Genomic DNA, 21,943 nt, shown 5'->3' with positions numbered 1-21,943 from the left:
GGCAGTGTACAGATGGCACCAGAAACTGCAAATGTTGTTTTCAAGTACTGACAAATCTAAATACTGGAAAATAGTAAACCACCTCCCTCCTTACAAATATTACAGACTGTTTAAAATAACTAGATTGAAAAAGACAGAAGTTGGTGTTCTTAATGTTCCCCATTTTCTAACCTGTCAGGATGTGGTCTATTCACATTCTGAAGTTTTCCTTTACAACCAACAGGGTTAGAAATACTTTTAAAGTGACAACTAAGATTTTCATATGATCAGGTATGTCATCACAGAGACTGAGGTATTAAGGAAAAGACTGAATGACAAAACACTAATAGCAGATGTAAAAATGAGCAATTCTGTACAAACCTGTTTTAAATTAAAAAATAACAACACAAACACAATAAAAAAATAACAACACAAACACAATAAAAAAAATTTAGTAATATTGCTATACCATTTTTTTATATAGTTATCTTAAGTTGAAGGATAATTCTCAAGTGAAAACTATTGTAGAACATATGAGTGAAAACTGTTTCTAAATACTTACATCTTCCTTTCCCTAGTCATTCTCATTACTATTAAAATCAAATCTGTATCAGATGAATGACTAATTCCAATGCCAAATTATGTGTATGTGTACATTTACTATATATAAAAGAAAATTGCTTAATTGCCCTTAAAGTCTTAGTAATGTTACTGGTTCTTATAGAACCTGTTACCAAACACAGTATATCATACATGATCCTTTTTTTGTTTTAAAGACTTGGCCAAGAGAAACCTTGGAGAATGCAAGGAGGCTGCATAAAAATACCCAGTATGTACCATTTTCACAGAAGCAGATTTCACACATTCTCAGCAACTTTAAAAGTAAGCCAGTTTCTTACATGTTACAAAGAAAACGTTTTTAATCAGAAATTAAAACCTACTTTTACACCATAGGAAACAGCTGTATTTTGTGTAGCAATAAAACCCTGAACTTGATAAAGAAAATACACTCCAAAACCTCTGCAAGATTAGTAAATATTTTCTCCACTAGATGGAGTTCCATAGTTAAAACAGAAGCTTCCTCTTCCTTACCTATTTCAGGGGTACAATCTTGTGTGTTACACGGTTCTTTTTCTTCAGGTTTAAGCTGTGGATCACACTGAGTACTGGCTGTCATGTCATCCGATAGACATCGTACCTCTCGAACCCGAAATCCTCCTTCACACGATTTGGAACACTGAAACACAAAAGCTGAAGTTCATGAAGACCATATGAGATGTGCAAATACAGAAAGAAAAAATGGGAACCTTGAAGCCAGACCCAGGTATTGCTGTAGCCTTTTATCAACTTCACCATTTCTGTTGTTTTTTGTTTTCTAACTATAAAGTCCTTAACATACAGGTGCAATTTTGTTAAAGGTTCAAAAACGTTTTTGACCACAGGGGCAACAACTGGACAAGTAAACGTGGCAGACACTGAGCAACTGAAAGCACACTAGAATATTTCCCTTTCTGAATTTATTAGTTAGCTTCTTGCTTCTCTAATCAGTCTTGTTCTTCACTGTTTATTTATACATATCTCCCAAATCTACTCTTTCCACAGTGTTCACATTTCTTATTTCAAGAACTTACTGCACTGAACTTTACTACTTGACTGAACTGCCCTCCACTGCCCTTTTGCCTCCATTTATATACAATGAGGAATAATTTTAATTGCCTTTTTTCTAGCGCTCAATTATTTTTCACTTCTTGCAGCACAACAATTTTACTAAGCATTATCGGTTTCTTTGAATTTCTAAAGAAAATATTTCTGTGCTCCTTCAAAGTCTGTTATGAAGCCAGAGACTTTTGTACTTGCTTGTCACGGTATTTTTAAAGCCAATTATTACACATTTCTGCCTATACTGACGTAAATCCCCTGTTGGCTTCAAGAGTTTCGCCTGAGTGAGGTCTTTGAGATTTGGCTCACTGTCCAGTTTGACCTAAATGCTCACAAACTTAATTAAACCTGGGTCATTTATAATGATTAAAACCTTAATAGCCCCAAACTAGAAAGAATGTTTTCTTTCTGACTTTTTTGGCATAACTATTTCTTCTCCTAACATTGCAAAAACAACTTATCACTATCATAAAATCAGATATTATAGCAAACTAACCAAAATAGTCTCAGTAATATATTCTTAAATTGCTCTTTCATCTTTTAGTACAACCTTTCCCCACTTCAGAAAAGACATAGCCCTGTGGTGGCAGTAATAGAACACTTGCGTTTTTTTTATATAATCACTCTTGTTACATGCCTGTATAGAATATTGTAATTATCCCACATCCAACAATAAGAACTCCAGTTCAGGTTTGTAGAGATCTTAAGCACTTAAAATGGAACCAAGACAGAATTTAGATGTTACATACAACACACTATACACAAACCCCAGCATTCTTTGTTAGCCAGCCATTTAATCTCCATGGCTGAGAGGCCACACCATTTATCCTAGGTCACATAAAAAGTCTGCTGACGATACGAACTGGACAGGGGCTTTGAACCAGCTATTCTGCTTACAGCTAACCCAATAATCCTTTCTCTTCAGGTCTAACAGTAAGAAATACCACATACTCTGGTGACAACAGTAACAGAAGGAGTATTGAAAAACGCTTAGAATATGATCTTGTAAAACCCCAGCTAACATACGTCTTTGTTCCTACAGTGAAGATGGTCACAAAGGCTTAGACCTTTAAGGATTTTTAGACACCAATTCTTAGGAAGCAGGCACTTAGAAACTAACTAGGGATCTCTAAATACCTATCAGATTCTGAGTCTTAGCACCTTGTTACTTCTATGCCTGCCAAAGAGACCATTATTTCCATTTTCAGAAGGAATCTAATCTGCTGCATTCTGTGGATGCAGACGGCTGTATCTCTTGTGGCTACACACCTGCAGTTTCACATTTGAAAATGGGTTTGCTAAGGGGAAGTTATTTAATCTAAACTAACAGCTCAGTAAAGAATCCAAAGAATTTCCAGCAGCATCAAAGAACATACTTCGATCTACATGGCTTTATTATGAGTCTAACTTGGATGTTGTTTTCAAATAAACATCTATATCTGCAATTAAGGAAGAAAAATCAGCATTCCCTTCAGCTGATTTATTTTGTTAAAACCATTCTACCTTCTTTTCTGCTTTCTAGTGCTGCTAGTAGGACAGTCAGATAATTGAGCATTTAGTAAAAGGGAAAACCACAATAATTTCACTCTTTCATGTCACATGGATGAGGTATTTTCAAAGGTTCCCGACTAATGGAACTCAAACTGAAGGCATCTGAGGTGCTTCCACATTTCAGAGCTGTCATTGTGAATTTGATTTAAGGCTCAAGGAAGCCACCATTTTTATTTTATAAGATGACAGTGGACTTTCTGATTTTCATTTAGGACAAAAATGTTGATTTTTTATAAAAATCCAATAAGCTTTGTCAGGTATACCAAATGATGGAAAGATAGATGAAACCAAAGCATTTTGTGGCCATGCTGAATGTAGCTGGTCCACTTCCAGGGGAAACTGAAGATACATGAAGCGCTACAGTAGGTTTTCTCTCAGTAAAGTTCTAAGTATTACAGTGAAGAGTTTACAGTAAAATATTATGGTAAAACTGACTTTACAATCTGAATACATCCCTCATTCTCTATTAAATGCTCCTTAATTTTAACGAAACCAGAGGTCTGAAAAGAACTGCACTACATAGCCTCATTAAGGAGCAAACCAATTTCATTAAACAGGAAGATTCTTGGAAGAAGAGATCAGTGATGAAAAGACAACTATGCAGTGTCTCCTTCTGGTGAAGATACTTCCTAACTTTCCTAAGCTCCACTGGGTACTAAAGAGGATGCTTTCTTTTTAGTATCATTCCTGTGCAAGATTAAGTCCATTTCATTTTATGCAAATGGTGTTCCTTTTCCATATACACGGAAAAAGCTGTATCAAACAAAACTAGTTATAGAAAAGCATGATAGACTTACTGTGCTCCATTCTGTATGAAACCACTTAGATCCACAGGGTTTGAGGTAGCAGGATTGCTGGCTGGGAGGTTTTTCCAAATATGAACATTCATAGGGGTTCAAAACATCAAAATTACCTTCAGTTTTCCTAACACAAATTACTTCTCTCTGTTGAGTCCCACTGCCACATTCAGTAGAGCACTGTATCAGAGAATAAAAAACAGTGGTGGAATTTGTTATTCTACTGATGTCCTTCAGCTTGTTTCCAAAGTAACATGTTTCTCCACATTATTAGTTTCTGAAATAAAACAACACACGCACATACACACACATATACTTGCATTTTCAATTAATATTCAAACAGGAAAATTTGTAAAGTTTTGTTTATTCCCTATTCTTGGACACATACCTAGACACTAACATCCAAAATCCATTTCCTTACTTTTATATGTTCTTTCCTCAGTAAAATGAACTTAGCTGTATCTTTCCTTCCATCACTGGCATATGTATGACTTGAAGAGAAAGGAAAAGGGTAAAGTATTCTTTAAGTTCCTGCGGTAGGGTTTTTATCTTTCAGAACCAGAATAGTAGCCTAGATAAATCTTGGGTTATTATTATTATTTGTATGTAGTACTAACATAGTAGCCAGCAGTCCCAGTTAGGAATCAGGTCAAGAAAATGCTGAAGGATATAGGAATGACTTAATTCATCAAGTGACTACTGACTATAAGTGCCAGGTATTAGGTATTTAATTTTTAATCTTAAAAATGGTTACAGCGGTTAAAACTGTACTTCTGTGTATTTTTATTCCACATGGTACCACAGACTCAAAACATATTTCTAATTATTTTTATGAAGAAGATGACATATGACTGTAAGGGTGCTTTTGGAGAAATCTAAAAGTGTAATTTTACCTGTAGCTCCAAAAAGAAACTGGTATTTATTTTTTTTTAATAAAAAGAGAAGCCTAACTTACTTTCTCCATAAACAGTGTTACTGCTTCTTGCTGAAGCAGGATTGTATGCACTGCACCGAACCTTTGAGGTTATAAGGTTAGAGCACAATTTTGCAGCTTTACAAATCCCCGCATTCTGTGTGGTTTTTAGAAAATGCCTTGATCTGCCAGGGTGTTCTTTTCATGTTTGCAAGTATCTATGTGATGCAGTGTTGGTTCCAGTTCTGAAAAGCAAATTTGACTCACATAGACGCTTACTGCCCATTTAAAGGTTAAATACACACACAATAACCGTTCCTGGCACTTGTAAAAAGGTTTTTATAAGATGATTCCAGCAACATATTCGTTTCTACGTTGCATAAAGGACTACAATTTTCAAAGGCTTTTTCTAGCCTAAACCAAGCAAATGTTATTAAAAGTGGGGATTTTGTTTATATTTTGGGTGGAATTTATGATCGCTTTACCAGATACCCACAAAAACCTTAGGCTGAATGGAGAACCTTGAGATGAATGCACCCAAATAAATTCTACAGGAAATACGTAACTGCACTTTCTTTAACACTGAACATCTCTGTCACTGTTCTCTTTTAATGGTTCCCCCAAAAGACAATATCTTAACATTCAGCCTTAGCTCTAGCAGAGCATAACACGGAAGGTCATCCACCAGTGCTCTCTCCTGCTCTGGTCTACTGACTGTCTGCTTTCATTTTGGTATTTAGAAGTCAGGATTTGGCTGGTAGAATAGATGTTGTCAGACACTTCTTTCAGATAACATACAGCAAAGACTTTCTACCCTTGGTATGCATCAAACAACTCAATCTCATGCAAAGACAGAAGGCGAATTAGCTTAAAAGAACAGGAAATTGTGAAGGACAGAAACTTTCTTATTCAGAACAGAATGGGGAGAGTTAAGATGACCTTACTGAAGGCTTCTCTCTGTGGTAGCAAGAATGGATACAAAGCTCCTATTCACCTGCATGGAGTGGTGTAAGTAACAAGGCCCAGATTTTATCTGTTATTAGAACTGCAGCTAAGTATGTTTTAAATCTGAATTTGTTATTACTCTTACACAATACAAATAATTATCACTTACACTTGAAAGCATTAGCATAGTAGTAGCCCTGTAATCTCCATCTCAGCTGTACCAGTTTAATTTCCAACTCCTTATCACCTGGAAGGATCTTGGAATCTGAAATGCAGTGAGTTAACAGCACAGCCAAGAGACTTTTCCCTAACAACTCGATCAAGTGCTGGTACCAGCAGTCCAAAAGGCTCTCTAGGCTATATGAGAGCTTACACAAAGAAACAGAAATGTCCGAGCACCAGCTGACAGCTTCTGAAATGCCTTTGTTCCTGACAGCAGGAATGTTTATTTAGAACGAGGACTATTGAGGTGTGGATCAAGGGAAGAATTTACCTTGAGGAAAGAGCATCAGGATACAGGCCACTGACCAAATTTTGTTCTTTTCACCTGTTATCACAAATTTCAGCACAACAATAGTGAAGCTAACTTTTAGGTTTAGCCATTGCTTTTTGTCTTATTTATCTTTTGGAAATTATATACATATATATACACACACATATATATACATATATATATGTATATACATATCTCTCTCTCTCTCTCTCCATGCAGGTATGCATGATCACAAAGGCTGTACTTTAAAAGGTGCAAATCTGGTGCTTTAGCGTTCACCTTAATATGCTAAGCAGCTTTCTGTTACCTTTCATTTTATAAATACACTGGGTCAGTAGATGAGAAATAAAAATGAAGATACAGAGGAAGAGAAGAACAAGATCTTATCTTCATCAAAGTAAGAAAACAGCAGGTGCTGGAAAGTATTGAACATCAGCTCAGCAAAATACAGGAAAAAAATATCTGAATACTCCACAGCGATGTAGAAATACCTTACAGCACGCATCTTCATTGCACAAAAATACATTTTTTAAATTAAAATACCAGCAGACAACAAATACATAGGTTAGATATAGAGCTTACCTGTGTCCAGCCCCCAGCAAACCACTCCACTTTACCAGCACAGGGTCCATTATTACAGGCCGTTGTTTCAGAGGGTCTGTTATTGCCACAGCCTTCCAGAGGCAAACTGCTGACGTGGTTCGTCATACAAACCACTGAACGCGTACGGACTCCGTCACCACATTCTGCAGAACACTGGGAAGCAAAAGACAGAACGTGTTCACTAATCTGTCCTCCAGGCTGCACAATGAAATGAGTAGAAGCAACAATCATGAAAGTAAATGAATTTATGCAAGTCGATTATTATTACTTGTAATTCACCTGTAGCAAATCATCTTACAGTTTCATACTTTTGAATACACTACAAGTAGTACCTGTCCTTTACAGTCACAAATGAAAGAAACTGAACGATTAGGGAAGAAAGAAATCTCTTTTTTATAGCTTTTTATTAGCCTTCTTATTTTTCCTTCCTTCTTTCTGTCTGTAAATTCTTCCAGTTTTCATTTTATTCATCTTTCTCCATACCAATTAATAGACCCGAGAAGGGATAATTTCAATAAGTAGCTTTTCAGACAGCAGTCGTATTTCAGCCTTTGCCTTGTTCTGTGAGTTTCTCCTCCGACCATTCAAGCTGTCAGCCAGGTGAACTCTTACACTGGTTAAAAGGACAAGGCTAGGAAGACTCTGAGGGCTGTGGCATTGGTAGTAAAACAACTGCATAGCGCATCCTGGAACTTTTCCATATAACGAGTTGACAGAGTATGAGAGCACAATAAAGTAGAGAAATGTAAAATTTTTTGACAGGTGGTTTCAAAAGATTCAGGTAAATCCTCTGCAAATAACTGTAACTTCCACTAATTATTGCCCAACTTGTTTCAATTTTAAGTTGCTAATTAGTTTTAGCAGAAGAGGTGGCCATGGAAGTTTATATAAATTCAATATTGCTTTCTAATGATATGACTTCCCAGTAACTAACCTTCACCACTCTCAACTTTCCACTGCTCAATTCTGAAAGCTTCATTTGTTGCTTAATTCTTTCTTAATCTTCCCTTTCTTTCTTTTTCTTTTAAAATGCATTTGTCATTTCATGTCTAGACCATTAAAATAAAGAAAAATCCATGTGCAGCTTGCTGAAAGATACATATATAATTGAATTTAAACAATTACAATTACATTACATATGCAAAGAAAACCACAAATAAGTATGTAGCATATGGGAGAAAAAGATGCATTTGATTGACATCTCAGATTTTATTTTTAACATACAATGTAATTAGTTAGGAGAAACTGTGTATTACTTCCACAATGAACAGTACCCTCCTTGTGAATGAATGTAACTCTGTATTGGAACATTTTTTTTAAATTTTATTGAATAGAAGTAAGAATGATTCAAAGAACTAGTAATGAGACACAGATTTGACCACTGGTTTGATTTGGCTCCCATCGGTAATAATGTAAGGGTTCACATGCAGTAGTTCAACTAGAGAACAGCAGATGCCATGACAGCACCACTGTTAGTAACGGGATTAACCAATCCAGTCATGCATTTCCTCAAGAGAGCGACCAGTGACTGAACGTACAATTGGTTGCAAACTACTCTTTACTCACTCGCACTGAACATGTGAAACATGTTATATTTATTCCACAGATACAGCATAGAAAAACATTTTTCCTATCAGAAAGTTGGTTTCTTTCACAAGATGTTCAAAGAGAAGGGCAAAGCTTTAGTGAAGTGGAATCCCTAGAAAAATAAAGAAGTGATTCAACTTTTTACAAGTAATTTTTTTAACAAACAAAATACAGTTTTGGAATAGCTGGAAATTCAGAATTTAAAGAGATGCTTATGTACTCCACGGAATAGGAAAAAATTGCTCATAGTTTGGAATGGTTTCTTCCTCCATCTGCAAGATCAAATAATTAAGCTTCTCTTAAATGATGCCTCTAAGTAACATAATGAACTTTTTGTTGCTGGCGCACAACAAAATTTTCCACTTTCACGCAGATATGTAAAATATACTTACCTCCTCAGCAAACCAGATTTGATGGCTAAGGAGGTCTTTTCAAAGTAAACTGGCAAAATCTTGAAAATACAAGAATGATGGAAATTGTGCTAGTAGTGAACATTTTCCTGTTTAGTAAACTAAAACTAAACTAAACCTATTTCAAACAGTCCACTCCTAGGTAAACTGACTGTTTAACTGAGCCCCATAAAATGGCTACCTTTCAAACCCACTGTACAGAAATAAATTTTGTGGCCGTTCATATTTTATCCTTGGCAAGTATGTTCAATTACATTATGCATAGAGAACTATGCACATACTCTGCAAATACTTTTCTTATTTCTAAGTAATTTTCATTTGACAATCTAATTTGCTTTTCTGCCTTGCAAACCGGAGCTGGGAACAAGTTTAGTCTATAAAGTCATCCAGAAAATCTCCATAGTCTTATGTTTTAAATGATTATGCATGAACTAGGCTTACATATCAAATAACAAAGGAAATACCAAATGGGAAGGTATAGGGTTGTCCCACCCTCTGCTGCAAGATTTTACTACAGATTAACTATCCTCAAAGGATTTACAAAGCAAACTTAAACCTGAATGTTTCTGTGTTAAGTATTTGGGTTTTCATGTTTTTTTCTTCCTTTCAGTAAAAATCTTCCATGTGAAAGCCATGATTTCCAAAGCCCAAGGCAGGGAGTAGGGAGTGTTTGGATAATGAATCCTCTCCCTTTGGTTTTCACAACTGACACACCCACTACTTTCAATTTTGTGCCATTGATTTGTTTCATTAATACCTAGTAACTGCCATAACCTAACATTGTATGACATGAGGAACTTGCACAGGCTGCAACTTCTCTGTTCTGGTCCTATTATTAAAGATATTTTGTTTCACTGTCTTGTTTTAATTGGCAGAAATTCCTCAGAAACCTTAGTCTGTGGAACACCCTCCCTAGTTTTAAGGAGTCTGCCATTTCTCCTCTTCCTGAGGTCCTTCCCTCATGAGTTCAGTTTCAGAAGCTTTCCATTCCCATTAAAAACTAAAAATGAACACCCCCCTCCCAATCCAGTGCTCTGATAGTTGTCAGGAAACAACTGTAACAGCAGTCCAGGAAAATAAGGCTAGTTCCTGCAAACTTGGAAATGCCTGAATTTTTGTCACAGCCACAGGGCACGGTAGAGCAAAAAAAACCCTTAACAGTGCCAGTTCCCTTTCACTAATGTGCCAGCCCTACTCATTACCCTCAGCTGGGGCAACAGACCACAAGAAAGAGGCAGCAGGAAATCTACCAGAACTGGAGAGTCCTTTCACCCAGGTCTCAGCATCATTGCTAGCCTTAATTAACTTTTTAAATAGCAACCAATTGAGTCCCAGTAAAACATCCCCCTTTGTGCAGGATTTCTGTCTACCACACTTAAACTTTCATCATCTTAATTATTCCCCACAAGATAGTAAAGTTTTTTTATGAATCATCCTCCTGATGTTACACTACTGCAAAAAATAAAGATCTATGTTTGAAATACATTTATGAAACTCCTTAGCACTATTTGACCTACTCTGAGAAAATCTCTTTCAGAAGGGATTTTAGAAGGATTATGTAATCTTTGTTTTCCCCATAATAAACTAAGAATTGTATTTCAGAAGCTCACTTCTGTCACAAATCCAAGACTGGGGGCAGATTTTCAAAGGACAGCAAACTGTTGAGAGGAGTCTTGATTTCTTAAAAAAAAAAAAAAAAAAAAAAAAAAGAAGCAACGGGGCGGGGGGGTGTAGTCATATCCTTATGTAATCCTTATGTATTGCCAAAACACTTTCTGATACCTGGATTTAAATGATTTTCCTTTAGAGTGCATCTATGCATACAGTAGGTGCTGGATCAGAAGTCAAACCATCCCTGTATTGAGTCTAGCAGATCAATGATATCCTTCCAAGGTAACAAAAGTTTTAAAATATGGTTTTGAAACCCACTTGTACCTGTTAGGTAATGCTTTAGGATTGTGAGGAATAAAGCGTTGATTTTCACAAAGCATACTACAGGTCTCTAATGGAAGATATTACAGAAGCATCGCTGTTTCTCCTTTTAATGAAGAGTGAAATCCAGAGCATGTGTTTGATCTGTTTTGATTTTGTTCCCTGATGTGCAGCATTTTTTCTTTCTTCCCAAGATTTTATTTTGGCCTCAGAATCTCATTAACATCTAAGAAATGTTTGTATTTTGGCTTCTTTTCTAAGTATGCTCTAAACAAAATGAGAAACAAATGAACAGAGAAGATGGCAATGAGGAATAAACAAAAATGCAAGAGGGGAATGCTCCAGTTAGCTGGAAGGAAACACTGGTGAATCTCCCATTGCTGTAAATCAGAAGAATGCAGTTTCCCACTTCTGACCCATAGGAGAAGTAAACTTTCCAGCAATTAGAGCTGTCAAAGAATCAGTCATGTGAAATGTTTGCAAGGATCTCATCTGCTCCCATCAATCCAATTTTGTTGCTAAGTTCAGTAAGGTTCACCAGCTTTACTGATTAATGGATGCAGTTTGGTGGAACTCTGCCATTTTAACACAGTATGACATCTTAAGAGAATTATCAGACAGGAAGCCATCTTTCTACAAATGCACATAAAAATATCAGAAAAGTGTGTCCAGACTCTCTATGATCAAAATGGGTTAAAGATCATGTAGAAGACAAACCCATGAAACTGAAGTTAATTCTCTTATTTATACTCAAGATAGAGCAATAAATGTAAAGACAGGAACATACAAAGTAAGATGAGTCTCGCGTTGCTGCTAGAGACTTCTAACCTGTAATCTTTCCCATTGAAATGAGTAGAAATTTCTGCTTCTCTCAAGATTGAGCCTGGGGGATATCAGAATATGGCGTTTAGATCTACTTCAAAGACAAATAACAGAGCATATACTTTTCAGAAAATAAAGGTTTGATTCTTAAGGATGAATTGCTTTCCTTCCTTCCTTCCTTTATATGTTCCACCAGTGTGCACATGGTGGCCATACAACTCATAAGCTTTGCAGTTAAAAGTGTGTGTGTTACATACATACAATGGACTTTGATAGCTGTTTATCAAAATAGCTCAAATCAAGAACTGTATTGTTTTAAGAACACGGAGGGTTTTTTTTAATTACTTAGGATTAATTATATGTATAAAGAATCAGCCTGTGCAGAAACTGAATCCAAGAAGGCCAATGCCATGGGGGAAACAGGTAGGCCGTAAAATACATAGATCGATGTTGTGGGAAAACAAGACAGGAGCACGTGGCAAGAAGGCAGCCAAGTGTTATTTACGGAGTAAAGCTACATACAGCCCACCCTGGGAAGCAGACACAACTCCTACACATAACTCTGTATGTACTCGGCAGGTTTTTAAGTGCACATGTGTTTTATTGCAGAAGTTACATTTAGGGAAATTTAATGATATAATCTTCCAGCTCAGAACCACAGAAACTATTAATGAGAATGAAGGCAATTAGCATGATTTAGCATCAATTAAGACTTTGCAAGGTTTCAGTAAAATAAGAAAACCCAAAATCTTTCCACCAATCCTAAATTAGATCCTGTCCTTTTCTTAAAACTCAGATGTGAGTATTCACCTCTCTCTCTCCCTGTGTTAAAGAATACCCTTGTCAAATTCTGCACAAATATATATCACAGTTATCAAATCCTGAAATTTAACATCTGTTGGCGGAAAAGACAATTGTAATTTTTATGTTACTGTGCTTTTTCTTGATGTTTCGCTAATTAACCAAGGCTACATTGTAATGCCCCACACATCACATAAATCTGGACATGGAAGTTTGATACATCCCTTGCTGAAAGAGAAAATATGTGCCTAACTGATTTCTGACAGGCCTCTGGAAATCTCTACTTGCTGCATGTGCCACAGTACACATTAAGTGTTTGCAAAATGGGTTCAGAAAAGTACAGGCCAGGCCTTCTGTTATGGCTGTAACCAAGTTTGAACTCAACCATTTCAAAGTTCCAATGTTCTCAAAAGTTATGATAAGTTCTTTTACCTCTTATTTCTAGACACGGCTGAAACGTCAAAATACAATGGGAAAGACTGTTCTGTGGTATTTCCAGCTGGGACTTGAAGTAGGCATGTAATAAATCTCACAAAGAAGGTCTGTTCTTGTGAGATTTCCACCACAGTTTTGCAGACTCAAGAGGTTTGAACAAGCTTTCTTTAAGCATTTGAACTTTTGGCTGCTTATCTGAACCATTTGTGGCTGCCCATCACTGATCTATGCTTATTGCTGAAGTGTGGCTTGGCTTAAAGTACTTTTTAAAGAATTGTTTGGGGAAATTGCACATGCAAGGTCCATACACCTGGGAATGCCCATTTCCATTCCATGACAGAATTCTCCTCTTGTCTTTCAATAGAAACACACTCCTCTGCAAAGAGAGAGAGACTTCTGATCCTAAAAAACAGCCCTTGAAAGGCACAGTAAGAAAGCTAATAGCCAAAGGCCTGACTTTGCAATGCTATTGACTACTCCTGTATTCCACTGACTTCCACTGGAATCACTGCCACTAAACATCTCGGAACCTCTGAGTTACAAGGTTTGCGTGAACCTTCGAAGATTCTGTACATTCTAGCCCAAATCTAATTTCTTCCTGAAATAAGCCGTTCCTTCCATTCTTTTTGTGAATCAAACTCCAAAGCTACTGCTGGCAGAACTAATACTGAATAATGCCAACTACAGTAGCAAGCATTTGGAAGAAATTAATTTGTACACTTACATAAGCTGAGAAGTTAACTAAATCCATTCGTTACTCTCTGACCCTAAAATGTTTGTGGTAAGAAAAAGCTCCAACATTTTCCACGTTACCTGCTTCGTTTTTATGTCTCATTTAATACATATAAATAAGCATAGTAACATTCTACAGTCATAACCTTCAGCTACAAAAACTACTTTTAATTCTGCAGAGGACAAAGTATCAATGTAGAATAACGAAGAAAACATTGATGCTAGAGTCTTCATTGGAATGTATGTGCTTTACGTGGTGGAACTGCACTAGCTGATAGTAGCTGGGCCAGCTTTTTCAAGAAAGATGTCTTTGAGAGTAGAATGTATTTTTCTCCCTTACTTGTAAAATATCACTTTAATAGCACTGTACAAAGAACAGCTCTACAAGCTAAGAAAAAAAAAAAAAAAAGGCCCTGCCATTTCCCTTACAGCAAAAACTTTACCATTTGCACCAATACCTGTACTTTACCTGGTAACTTTCTGTCTGTGCTACGCAAGAGTGTACACTGAGTGAATAACAACTGGGAAAAAAAGTTCAAATGACAACAACAAGATTTATTAGTGTATGGGGTTTTTTTTCTTTATAAAATCTGAGTTGTCCGGAGGCTGAAAATTTTGCAGGCCCTTAATTGTAGCAAGAGTCTGATCAGCCTTTTTAAAATTATGCGACATATCAGGTACCTGTCCTACTTGGGAAGTTCCTCCTCCTTCTCCGCATATAAAACATGGAAAATCTTCTGAGTGTCGAAACTAATGCATAAACTATGAGCCAGACATTCCCAGCTTTCAGAGATACTACCACAAAATGATGTAAATACGGAATCCGTGGAGTTACGAATGTAATCTTACAGCTTCAACAATAAATTATATTATTTGCCTGCCGAAACAACCAGTCAAAGAAAAGGAAGATACAATCAGATTTTACAGACTGAAGGCTCAACTTGTCTACAGATGAAATTGACACGCAAGCATCCACAAGAGGGACCAAAATACCAGGCTTTTCTTAGCCCATGTTTGTGAGCCTTTTAATGAAAGCATATAAATATCACTACTGAACAACAGCTCTGAGCCCAATCATGAAACACGGTAAATCACCACTGTTTTTATTGCTTTCATGCAGAGAATCTGAGTCATTGGAATAAAAAAGTACATCCAAAAGCCTGAATCAACCTTGCCTGAGTTTATGAAGTTGTTCCCCTCTTTTCACAGCTATAGGATAATTGTTTTATGGCTTGAACTTAACCCAGACATCAGGCCTCAAACCTCCATCCCTTACAAAAACAGTAGGGAAACTTTTAGAGTATGAATCTTGAGACTCAGGGCTAAGCAAGGCAGAATAATAAATCTCAGCACACTCAATATTTTGGGAAGTTCAGACACAGAGCCAATTCTAAATCCAGATGTTTGGCCATGTACCCACAGGCTTGCCCCTTCTATGCATTCTTGTATCCAACAAAAACTCAAGACGCCCTTGGGACCATTATTGTTTTGTTTGCTCTTGCTTATTTAACAGATCAAGGATAAACATGGAAAATAAGATCACTCCTTTTATGGCTGTACAGATGTATATTTTTTAATTCTGATGCACTTAAGTTGTTTTAGAAGATTTGTCAGCACAAAGATAATGAGAAGCCTTACCCTGTCACTCCACTCTGTAAGGAACCAGCTCTTAGCACAGGGGCCCATGTCGCAGTTCTCAATATCATTTGGCCGCAGCTTCATGTTACATTCCTCGTCATCAACAATGTCTCCAAGGTTGCTGACACATTTCACATCTCGGGTCCTCTGCCCCACTCCACAAGGCACTGAACACTGTAACAAAACGGAGGTCGCATCAGGACTCTATGCAAGAACTGCAGTGGTTTATCAGGAAGCTGGGAATGTACAGCTCAGTCATTGCTGCTAAGACATCTACAGAAGCTATAGAACTACTCTACATTGCTAGGAATAAGGAATAAAAACACATTAGTAGTTTTAAATCATATTCTCAGTCTGTAGTATTCTACAGCATACTATGCAGGTACATTTGGAAAACATAAAATTACTCCCTATCTTCAACAGGCCATGCTGCACCTTATCAAAATGAACTGCTGGTATTTGAACAGCAGGCTGACATATTCGGCATAATTTTGATCTTGACCTCTAAGCACATATGAAACAAGAGAAATGCAAAGAAACACAACTTCTGAATCCCTCTTACAAGTAAAGGCCGCCTTCTCCTGCTCTCTTTTCTTCAGCCTCAGGGAACACTGACAGCTATTGATATCTCTGCCTGATGATGTGAAGCATCCAGATCATGAAGCAAGATGGGAACATAATTTTCTGCTGTGTACGCATGAAATGTTTTGATGAGTCCTGTAAACATTCTAGAATTAAAGGGGAAGATCTCTGGGAATTTGAAGATTAAAAACTGCAGGACCTGCATACAAGGGTACCTAGCAGAGCTTCCAAAGGCAGCCTCATTGTTTTTCCCTCACTTTCGAATGCTTAATCATGCCTACTATATATATATGTCAAAGTTATTTATCATGTAAAATATATTCCCTACAGCAAGACACCTCACAGACTTCATCTTCAGACTGCAGCTATTTCTTCAACTGTTCACTCTAGAACACTGGCCAAAACCCAGACTAGATGTGAGAGGTCATTAAGTAGCAAAATACTAATAAAAACAAACATCCCATTCCTTATGTCACAAAGGAGGCAATTTGTCCAGAGTTACTCTCGGAGTCTAGTCTGCTGACTCCAAACTTGAAATTACCACAATGCCATTTTTTCTAACCAGATTTAGATCAAAGTTTTTGAGATTTGTACGTCAGAAAAAATGTTAAGCACATGAAGATCTTAAGATGGGCTTACTTTTAAGATCACAGACCTGTCTCCAAAGTGAAAATCTAACTGTACTTCAGTAAGCATAAACACAAATAAATGTTCTACTGAAACCAGTTTGCAAACTCAATTGCTCCTTTCTTTATGACAGATCTTCCTCATGCCAAGAACTTCAGTTTTACTTCCAAGAGGAAATTAATCACAGAATTTTATTGGAATTACGCTTATACTCAACCAGCTACAATTTCTAAAGCATTTGTTTAGCTTGATTCACCATATGCAGTAAACCTCTAAAGGCTTTGTACACCAGAATACTTTTCAAAATGCAACAACACACAAAACCAGCTCTCCTTTCTCATCATTAACACAATAAAATAATCAAAACTTTACCTTTAATATCAGTTTTACTGCCCTTTAATTCCAGATGGATTTTAATTCTTCATGAATAATGAATTAACCAACCAACATATCTTTACATTCATCTGTCTAGGTATTTCTAATTTTTTTGTCAGGAATACATCAACGTATCACGGATACTTCAGAACTAGGAAGTTAACAATGCCACCATCAGCCTCAGAAATGCAGCAACTAAGGGAGTTAGCTCACACAGGCTTTGCTGTGGGGGAGGACCCACTATAAAGCCACACAAAGTCTGCTGCATGACTCTTTAGCCTACTGTGACTGCGTGGATGGAAAGCTGTGCTGCTCCTGCTAGTGCAGCTAGCCCATGCACAACACACTGCGTGCTGCGATAGGCATTCCAGCACAGGCTGGGGCAATTAGGAGCAAGGAAGCACTTCAGCAGAAATGAAAAGGAAGGTTTAGGTTCAGGGTTTAAGCTGGAATTTTTCACGGTCTATCCACCCACATAATTCAGCAACTAAAATTTTTTTGCTTTGTTTCATGGCTAACTGAAAGTGATTTGTTTATCGCTACACCTAAAGCACCAGGATATTTTCTCTTTCACGCAATGGCCATGAAAGTATCTAGAATGGTTGTTAGGTTGGCCAAACCTTTTGTAAGCAACATAGAAATAAAAGCTCAAAACTACCGTCCACATTTATTTGAAAGCCTTGGCATAGCCTCAAACCAGTAACAGTAACAGCAACTACTACTCTATTCTCAATACATACATAAAGTTAAATAACTCCTGAAACTAAACTCTACAAGAGCAGTAAGTTTGCCACCACAGGCAAGCCTATCAGGACTCTCCCAACTCTACTTCATATAGTACTTAAAAAAAAAAAAAGCATTGCTCAGAAAGCTTGTATACTTCTGTACACACATATCTGTGTGTTTTGTACTATTCAATCGCTCTTTTTCAGCTTCTTTCTGGTTCTGAACAGTAAACTTTAATGGTCATAATTGAGCAAGGCTTTCTTGATCTAAGATTCACGTATTTCCAAAGCTTTTCACATTCCACTTCCCTGTTTTAAACAAAAACAATTTTCATGTTTGATTAGTGATACCTGGAAGAAAATTCGTATTCTTTCCTGAGGTTTTATGCCCCACGTTAATTAGTCATACTTACTGAAGTCCACTCTGTCCTGATCTGCCATTCACTGCAGATCTTCAGCTGGCAAGTACTGGTTGTCTCTGGTTTCTCCAGGTGATGACAGCGGTATTGCTGAACTGTCAAGGTACGATTGGCATACATTTGCCGGCATAAGATCTGTCGATGCTGCATACCAAGGCCACAGGTTTTGCTGCACTCAGACCACTCCCCTATATCCCAGCTAAAGGGAGGGGGGGGAGAAAAAAAAAAAAAAAAAAAAGGACGTATTTTTTCAGTAAAGACTTCTCTAATGCTAATCTTAACAGGACTCGAATGACATGAGTCTGATGCTGGTACAGAATCTTATAAAATAACACTTAAGTCTTTGCATGCATAACTTAATCCTTTATGAAGATAATGTTATATACTTGTAACCAATCTTCCTGTAGTGGTTGATAATAATAAGCATGCATACAGATTGCACAATTCATGGTTTCAAGACATCTTACAAACATTAATTAAGCCACTAATAGCTGTTTGGTTTTTTAAAGAATCTATCTATAATATATATTATTACTCTAATGACACTTCCCAAAAATTTAAGATGTGTTGCATAAAACTTTTCTGCAGCAAAGGCTCTAAAAAAGGACAATACCACAAAAATCACAAAATGCATCCAGGCATTCATTCATCAGTAAAATTGAAATAGTAAATTATAAGCAATGAATAAATACATTTAATTTTAGAGATTAAAAAATCCCTAGATATATTCTTCTCATTCTAAGATTTCACTGTATGTATTTAATCACTTTTGTATAAACACGTCATTTTCCCCTTTCCATTTTCATTTCAAGCATGAAGACATACACAAATAAGGGAAGTATCTGAACTGTTCATTTTATTTCAGAACTCTTGTGGAGAGCAAGCGAAATCTCTGTACTCTTTTTAATAAATATTTACACATCTTTGTTTACATTCTTGATATTATCCTGTGTAAACAAATTAAGCTGAATTCCTATGAGTTGTTAGAAAGAAACAGGTGAGAAAAATGCTTGGTGAGAGAAGACATCTCCAAGTAAATGGCTTCAAGAGTTCCTGAGTATCTAATATACACTAGGAAATTGCTTGTCAGGCATCGTTTACACCGTAACAGCACTTACACCATTAGAAACTTCCATGGGATAAGGAGTGGCCACTTGCTGCTCAGAAGAGAACTGAAAAATGTAACCACAAGAGAGGTGGAAAATACAGCTGCTGACCTGAAATAAAGTTGCTATAATGGCAACAGGGTTTAACCCTTTTCTCTTCTTGGTATACACCCTGGATGAATTGACCTGGATTGATAACAGCGGGATCGAGTGCACCCTCAGCAAGTTTGCAGATGACACCAAGCTGAGCGGTGCAGTCGACACGCCTGAGGGATGGGATGCCATCCAGAGGGACCTGGACAAGCTGGAGAAATGGGCCTGTGTGAACCACATGAGGTTCAACAAGGACAAGTGCAGGGTCCTGCACTTGGGTCTGGGCAACCCCCAGTATCAGTACAGGCTGGGGGATGAAGGGATTGAGCGCAGCCCTGCCAAGAAGGACTTGGGGGTACTGATAGATGAAAAGCTGGACATGAGCTGGCAATGTGCTCTTGCAGCCCAGAAAGCCAACCTTATCCTGGGCTGAATCAAAAGAAGTGTGGCCAGCAGGTCGAGGGAGGTGATTCTGCCCCTCTACTCTGCTCTGGTGAGGCCCCACCTGGAGTACTGCGTCCAGCTCTGGGGTCCTCAGCACAGGAAGGACATGGACCTGTTGGAGAGGGTCCAGAGGAGGGCCACAAAAATGATCAGAGGGCTGGAACACCTCTGCTATGAGGAAAGGCTGAAAGAGCTGGGGTTGTTCAGCCTGGAGAAGAGAAGGCTGCGGGGAGACCTTATTGCGGCCTTTCAATCCCTAAAGGGGGCTTATAAGAAAGATGGGGACAGACTTTTTAGCAGGGCCAGTAGCGATAACACAAGGGGTAATGGTTTTAAACTAAAAGAGGGTAGATTCAGACTCGATATAAGGAAGAAATTTTTTAAAATGAGGGTGGTGAAACACTGGAACGGGTTGCCCAGAGAGGTGGCAGATGCCCTATCCTTGGAAATGTTCAAGGACAGCCTGGGTGGGGCTCTGAGCAACCTGATCTGGTTGTGGATGTCCCTGCCCATTGCAGGGGGGATGGACTAGATGGCCTTTAAAGCTCCCTTCCATCCCAAAGCATTCTATGATTCTATGACTTTTTTTTTTTTTTTTTTTTTTTTACTATTTAGAAGAAGTTGCTCAGCCCATTGTAAGTCACAGTTTCCTGCTGGCAAGTGTCTTTTCATAAGGAAATCACACCTGAGCTGGTTGTATTAGTGTGCTGGAAACAAGGACTACCACTTCAGAATCCAGTCTTTAAGCTGAAGAGCTGCTGAATTCCAGGAAAGAGAGGTGATGTTTATGAGGGGGCTGTTGGGAGCACTATCGGCCTAATCTCATCTTTAAATATGACACCATGGAATGAACAGGTGGGTACTACAGCACACTGATCCGATGTGGAGTGATATAACCTACAGAGCCTCTTCTTTAGACAGGTATACGCCGAAATCTGTCACCTGAAAAAATGTACCCATAGAGAGACCATGTATAGTGTGCATGCCTGAACAATCACACAAATTTTGAGAAACTACTACATGCACTCGTTGCCAATTTCCCTTTTGTCTTCTCTAAATGCTATTGCTCCTTGTGAAGGGGAAGAAGGCCACCAACAACTAAGGAAAAAAACATCCACTACACTTTATCACATAAGTGCATAGTACGTAGAAGTTCCAACTAGTTTCCTACTTAGAATAGCCTCTTTCACAGGCAAAACTGCAATGACATTGGTTTATTTCATTTGACTTAAATTGTAATATCTTACAAAGCTGGACATGGGAAGAGGTTGCAGGCCTCCTCTTCTGGAATGGGTTTGGTGCTGCTGTCACAGTAACTCTCGGATACCTCCTCGTGAGTGATTCTGTTGACACAGTGGAAAACTGGGTACTGCGACCCTGAAATGAAGAAGAAAATTAGGTGATGCATTGCAACAGACTCAGCAGTATAAGCCATAACAGCAGCATCCAACACTGATGCAGAAAGGAAAAGCATAAATTAACCACAGGAAACAGACTAAGATTTTATCCAAAATTTCCAAATGTGAGAGTTGAATGCTATACTGTTTATGTTGTAGTATTAAGGCAAGTCCTTAGTATATAGAAAGTACAGCATGGCATTATAGGAAGGGTTGAGAAAACATGCTCCTTGGTCTGCATGAGATCTTTATAGTGCAGAGAGTACAAACATTAAGTATTCAGGCAATTTAAAAAAATGCAGCCAAGCAGCCACAACACAGGCTTGAGAGGAGGAAAAATCTAGCAGTCATTCTGTTGTGCTTCTGAAAAAAGACTGAGCCTCCTTACTTTAGAGTTACGTGGTGAGTAAACACATTATCACTTTACCTGCTTTTTTTAAAAGATTCATAAGTAAACATTATCTTAAATAATAAGATAAACAGGTTAAACATTACTGTAGACTACAGACTCACTAAAAATTACTACTCTCCATATTTAATGCTCGGTCTTTAAATAATTTTCGTTCTGGAGCAGAAAGACAGAACTCTACTTCTATTACTATTGCAAATTGACTACCAAAATGATGACAAAGAGCAAGGTGCTAACATGCCTGCTTGTATTTGGCAAGTGAAAAGTTGGACTACATTAACAAGTTTCCTGACACAGGTGATCGAGGAGCCAACCAGGAAAGGTGCTCTGCTCGACCTGATACAGGAAAACAAGGAAGAAAAAGCCAGGGATGTGAAAATCAGGGGCAGCTTTGTCTGCAGTGACCATGAAATGGTAGAGTTCAGGATTCTAAGAGGAGGGAGCAAAAAGCAGGACCACAACCCTGAAT

At 37.7% G+C, this 21,943-nt stretch overlaps 1 protein-coding gene across 1 annotated transcript in view; it reads right to left on the bottom strand.

Moving 5' to 3' along the window:
* The window catches only part of THSD4 (thrombospondin type 1 domain containing 4), a 336,017-nt gene that overhangs the window by 6,185 nt on the left and 307,889 nt on the right, over positions 1 to 21,943 (bottom strand). Inside the window, exons 12-17 of the mRNA XM_087744677.1 lie at positions 20,916 to 21,045; positions 18,020 to 18,224; positions 15,298 to 15,471; positions 6,920 to 7,093; positions 3,987 to 4,166; positions 1,072 to 1,216 (exon numbers count right to left, since the gene is read on the bottom strand). Of these exons, the coding sequence (XP_087600803.1) occupies positions 1,072 to 1,216; positions 3,987 to 4,166; positions 6,920 to 7,093; positions 15,298 to 15,471; positions 18,020 to 18,224; positions 20,916 to 21,045 (1,008 nt within the window). The remainder of the gene's footprint in view (positions 1 to 1,071; positions 1,217 to 3,986; positions 4,167 to 6,919; positions 7,094 to 15,297; positions 15,472 to 18,019; positions 18,225 to 20,915; positions 21,046 to 21,943) is intronic.

This window comes from Nipponia nippon, unplaced genomic scaffold (assembly GCF_047370975.1).
Source record: "Nipponia nippon isolate SJK-2023a ecotype South Korea unplaced genomic scaffold, ASM4737097v1 scaffold_9, whole genome shotgun sequence".
NCBI lineage: Eukaryota > Metazoa > Chordata > Aves > Pelecaniformes > Threskiornithidae > Nipponia > Nipponia nippon.
The sequence above is the reverse complement of the archived record's forward strand: the minus strand, read 5'-3'. Positions and strand labels throughout refer to the sequence as shown.